Source organism: Chaetodon auriga, chromosome 5 (genome assembly GCF_051107435.1).
Source record: "Chaetodon auriga isolate fChaAug3 chromosome 5, fChaAug3.hap1, whole genome shotgun sequence".
NCBI lineage: Eukaryota > Metazoa > Chordata > Actinopteri > Chaetodontiformes > Chaetodontidae > Chaetodon > Chaetodon auriga.
This window is the reverse complement of record NC_135078.1, coordinates 8007068-8013061: the sequence shown is the minus strand read 5'-3', so window position 1 is coordinate 8013061 and position 5994 is coordinate 8007068. Positions and strand designations below refer to the sequence as shown.

General features: G+C 42.1%; 1 protein-coding gene across 1 annotated transcript; it reads right to left on the bottom strand.

Annotated features, from left to right (window-relative positions):
* Nucleotides 1-1614: 1614 nt before the first annotated feature.
* ier3 (immediate early response 3) lies at nt 1615-2771 on the bottom strand. Its single transcript, XM_076731174.1, has one exon. It carries the CDS (start codon nt 2682-2684, stop codon nt 2097-2099), a length of 588 nt encoding a protein of 195 aa, XP_076587289.1. The 5' UTR covers nt 2685-2771; the 3' UTR covers nt 1615-2096.
* Nucleotides 2772-5994: the final 3223 nt, after the last annotated feature.

Here is a 5994-nt window from a genome sequence, read left to right as displayed (position 1 = left end):
TAGATGTTGACAGACATGAAGCATGTGACTGAACTGTCTCTTAAGCTTCCACTCAAAAGCTGAAAACATCAGATCTGTGTGGAGACTGTGACCCTTCCTCATATTATTTCATGAAACCAACAGACTTGTCATATTTCCATCGTGTTTTCAACGTGGTTTTCCATCGTTTGAGCTTCGACTTTGACAAATATGAGGCCAAATTTGCTTCTGTCATTTAAAAGCAGATCTGAGTCACATAAAGAAAAACAATTTGCAACATTTTCACAGAGAATAGTTTGTCAGTACCCCCCACCCCATACCTGTCATACCTGAAGAAGTGCACATGAGTGATACGTGATGTTTACATGGCAACCTCCAACATCAACATCAACAGGTCTTCCCCAAAAGCCTCAAGGCGGCAGCTGAGTTCAGTCACTGAGCTGAAGCAGTACCCTCACCTCTATCTATGAGGTAATGCATTGGTAAGTGGTGAATAATCTCTGTCAACGATATGCCAATGACATGAGTTACTGTATATTAATCATTAGAACAACAGTGCAGTCTGCAAAATTTTCAGACACTTGAATCATGTTACTCATCACTGGATGAAGCTGTGATGCAAGCTGAAGCTGCAGCCGCTCTACGCTGTGGGGCTCGTGACTCAGCACCAGACAGGTTTTATAACTCAGCCAATAAAAAAGATGAAAAGTGAAAAAATGAAAGTTTTCCGCAGTCTGCAGAAATCAGCTGAAATCCCAAATATTCCTCAATGTGTCTGTCTATTAGCATGTGTTGTTTTATATGCAGTGGCGGGGTATTACTCCCATCATTGTGACAGCATGTTCATTCATCTGTTGCTCTTGCTGGATTTTATAACCTCACTGCAGTGATTCGCTCCCATTCAACCACAAGAGCATTGGTGAGGTCCATCATTGATGCTGGGTGGTATGGTCTGGCTCGTTCCACTTCATCCCAAAGGGGTGGGATGCAAAGTTGACGTCAGGGCCAGTCAAGTTTTTCCACATCAAACTGGGAAAATCATTTCTTTATGGATGTAATGTAATGTAAGGAAATGAAGGCAGTCTTTATGTTTGTCTAGAAGTTCTTTTTCATCCTTTTTTCTGTCAATCCCTGTTATCAGATCATTCAAACACTCAGTGTTTCTTTGTGGTTTAAAAGCATTTTGTGTTTTCAAAGCTCAGTGACAAGCCTCCTGTGGAAAATATGCATCTGCATGAAGTGTAAAGACCTGTTTCTGTGGTGCTTTCTGCAAAGATGAACATTCCAGAAAGCAGGGAAACATGTAGCCTTAGGGAATTTGGAAAACTGTTGCCTATTAGGTAAAATCTGATCAGTTAAAAGAAGACTTGTTTGATGCCCCTTTTAAATAGACCTCATTTTGAATGGAATTTGCACTTGGAGGTGTAGCGCTCTCCCCAATACTTTGTGAATTGAGTTAAAGCTTGTAAATGTTGCATATGCCTTGATTATGATCCAATGCAGTCTGCAAGAAGCATCTAATGAACACAACATTCATCGAATGTTTAGATTAATGAATGAAAATACTGAGAGCAGTCAACAACATTTTGTGCACAGTGAAAACGCAGGAAACAGGAACTTCATTTAAACATTTTTTTTATTAAAATTATTAAATCAATAAATAGCAAATAGAATAAATAACTAAATATGACATGTACACAACAGACAGTGTCAGTTTTAGCTCTGTGACCGACATTAGTGACAGTTTTCCATGACAGAAACATGTAAAACATCCAGTTTGCCTGCAGGCCTGTTAGTGCAGTTAGAGTCTATGTGTGAATTACACAGAGATGACTTCAAGTTTTGAGTTCAAGTTTCAGTTTTTTGTAAGTGTTCTTTCTTTCTTTCTTTCTTTCTTTCTTTCTTTCTTTCAAATGTCCCATTCCAGACTGTGTCCTCCTCCACTTTCAGGGGGACTGCTGGCAGGGAGAAGCCTGCGTATGGAGCTTCCTCCCGGCTGTGCCGCGCAGGGCGCACCGCTGTTCTCCGGAAGCTGCTCAGGACCAACTCCATCTCGGCTCATTTCGATTACAGACGCCCAGACTCGGGCGGATTGGAGTTAAACCCGTCCCGGAAGTCTAGTTGTCGCTGCCCAGCCTGTGGTAGACCAGCAAAGCCACCATGTAGCTCTTCCCGGCGCTCTGCTCGAACGCCCGGCTGGCCTCGGTCTCCTCGACGGGCTTGGGACAGGTAGTTCCCGAGATGATCTGTTCGCTGGATGAGCTGCCCTCACAGCTGGTCGGAGAGGCTGACAGGAGCTCGGAGCTGGCGCTGAGGTCTGAGAACTGTCGTGCCTGCTCCTCCCCAGCCTGGAAGGCGAAACTCTGGTAGTCGCTGATCGGGCTGTCTGCGCTGCTCAGGGGCGTCTCAGCGCAGGGCTCCTCCGTGTAGATCTGCCACAGAACCACCAGACACAGGATGACCAGCCAGCGCTTGGCCTGGCTCTTCTCTGGTGGTGGAAGGTGCATGCGGACCTTGGCGGGGTACATAACCCGAGTGCAGCGCTTTTTGGGCCGGATGGGCACGTAGGAGCGCACGGCGGTGGCTTGAGCCGGTATCCGCTCGAAGGTGAAGACCTCGGGCTCCGTGCTGCGGGTTGCCATCCTGGAGAAGGCGAAGCTCTCCTGCTGGACAGTCAGAGTCATGCTGTTTGACCGTGAGTACATTTTCTTTGAGTTTTGTGTCGCTTTCTCTTGAACTTCTCTCCTTGTGCGTTCACAAAGTCAGATATCGCTTCACCAGCGGAGAGCACACAATTTATATCTTTCTCTTCAGGTTGTGCTTTTAGAAACGCCCATACACAGCAGGCCACTCCCTGAGGTTCAGCCAACGCACTTTATTGCACAAGTGGGAAAATAACAGAAATTTGCATATTTTTTTTTTGTGGCCGGGGCTCTGACTCCGGAGCGACCAGGCGGCGAGAGGCTGAATCATCAGGGTTAGGTTGAATAATTACAGTAAACTATGTGGCATCAAATCAAAGGACCTGATTTAAATGTAGGCTATAGATATTCAATAAGGAAATGGAAACTGTTGATATAACGCACATTATGAAATGTCTTATTTCATCGTTAAAACGTGGATAAATATGATCAGGATCTGCCAAAGCATTTTGTTTCATGTTGCACACGTGGTTGTAAGAATATCACCTTCACATGATATTCACATGATATTCAGCAGTGGCAGTCATTCACAGGACCAGGAGGTTTCAGTTGACTGTAAACACTCCAGACAGAGCGACATGTGCCCAGACAGCTGTCAGAGGTGCTGGAAACTTCCTTCACATCATCCACAGGTGTCCTTTTCTTTTACTGTACAGAGTTCAGATTTAACTCTGGAAACAAACTGAGCAGGAAGAATGAATGAATGAATGCATGAATGAATGAATGAATGAATGAATGAATAAGTTCCTCTTTCATTTTGACCTGCAGGCAAGTGATGGATTTGTCATGCAGGTGATGTAAAAAATCCGGAGAAAACACTTTGACTGATGCATGTAACTTCCTTCCTAGAGCTGGAGTGACACACACACACACACACACACACACACACACACACACACACACACACACACACACACATTCCGTCTTTTCAGCACTGTGTTTTAAGTAATATGGGCCATGTTCAGTTCATGTTCAGGGCAGTTGAATGCCTGAACCCCCCCCCCCCCCCCCCCCCCCCCCCCATCGCATGTGAGCTGTGCTTCAATGTAGAGACATTTGGGATTTTGAAGAGTGTTGTAACAAAAACCAAAGAGTGTATCTTTAGCCACCATGACTTCACGTAACGTTGACCCCAAAACTCTGAGATTAAACTCAATGAAGAGAATAGAAGTCACTTGTCTGAAGATATGATGTGAAAATCTTGGGGTTTTTTTTTTAATCAATGTAAGTGAATATAAAACTACGTCACAGATGTCGGCAATGTGGTGCCTGACTTTATCTAGTGAAGGTTTAATGTCAAAAGAAGGCTCAGAGCTCCACTTTTTTGACTTTTATTACTCTACTATAAACAGAAATCTGCATATTTAGAATGAATGAATGAATAAATAAAAGCTTTAGAAGACACCATAAACTCAGGTCAAAAAGAACTAACAATAAAAAATGGTGGAGAAGCAGCTTCTTCAATGTTCACAATGAAATCTTCAGACCTTTATTTTCCTCAACAATATTCCTAAATCACTGATGAAAACATTTACTATCTAACACTGCAGACATCTTCCAGTCTTTTGAGACAAAGTTAGCAAACTCACAAACATTAGACAATTAGAAGTAAATAACTGCATTACAATTTAAATATTTATCCATGAAAGCTGCATCCGCTTGATGACTAATTGCACTGATTCTAAAAATATCTCTGCTTGCCTGAAAATGTACATTATAGGGGGGAGTTTTTTAGTGATTTTCCAACATGTGATTTTTGTCACCCTGAGCTCTGTGGTCATTCTGAGTGGTGAAATCACAGGATGTTACAGTTGTGAAAATCCGAATTCAAAGACACCGTATTTTCATGTACAAGCAGGGTGTGTGTACGTGTGTGTGTGACTTAAAATTCTCTTTTCACGTGTAAGTGTATTTGTTGAATTTTCAATGAAGAGTTGGTGCAATCATGACTGTCTCACTACTTCTCCTTTTAGCCATAACCTTTGCAGAATAATGTCAAACCCGCATGTTCACATGTCAAAGCTTGGCAGTGAATATCAGTGTACGTCAGAAGGTCTCCCACTAGTGTTTAGCTTCCAGTTATAGGGAAATTTTAGGTAACTTCAAATGAATCAATGCCCTTTTGGGTCAGTTAGATTTGTAAATGAGTTTGGATTAAATCTGTAGCAGGAAAGATGGAAAAACTGAAGAGGTGAGGGCAGTCAGACTAATCAGGAACAAAAGGGAGAATTTTCATAATATAGAACTGAACAGACAAAATATCATTTTCAAACCAAACCCTCAGTGTCTTCAAGTGCACATGTCAGCGCTGCAGTTTACAGAACAATCTGTTTGCGCAAGTCACGAATGAAAAAAAAAAAAACCTCAAAGTTAAAACTTTCACATTTACTGCAGAATCGCACAGATTTAAATTCTCTGTCTCCTCTCATGTGGATTCATTTATGTGAGTTTATTGTTTCCAGTTCCCTGGAAGCGCTGCAGACTCTGCACCAACGTGTCAAGTTTCACTTCTTGGCGCTGCTGCTGGATTATGTTCGGACATGTCTGATGCCATCCTGCTCTGCAGGAAAAGAGCTTACATTTTTTAGGTCATCTGTTCCCAGAATCATACTGTCGAAATCAATGAATGACAATGAAATCCAAGCTCACCACGCACTGTGTTTGTGAAATTTATATAACGCTCAGATTTTGCCCTTTTTTTTCTTATTCTTGGCATTTTTGAGACGGTAGAAGACACAAGTTAGCATTTATTATCATTCTTTCCATATATGGTATTCAGTATGAAGGGAAGCCAAAGTGTGTTTCTTCAGTGGTTCAAATACAAATGCAGAGATAGTTAAGTGCAAGAAGTACTGTATTAAGTTGAATAAAGTGCAATGGATGAACAGAACATAACTGGTGTATTCCAGTGAAGCCTGTATTAATCCATTTCTTTTACATTTATACTAAATAAAATGTTTTGCTTCATTTGGCTTGTCTTTTTTCATTTTGCGGCACATTCACTGCATTTATCAAGCTGCGAAAAAAACACTGTACACGGAGTTGGTGGAGACCAAAAACAGAGGTAAAAGAGGGTGAATATTGGTCTGACATTCATCATGCGGACTCAAACACAACTCCAGGGGGATGATGATGTTGCTCTGTGTCTGCTGGATCTGAAAGTAGGCAACTGTTCACTCCAAAATTAGCCAGAATTAAGTGTCTGTCAGCTTGTTTTGGCGTTTTTTCTGCCACCTAGTGGACAGTTCCTGTTTGCAATTTAACCAGGGATGTGCAGACGTCTATAACTGGATTACTTAAATAGTGAAGAAAA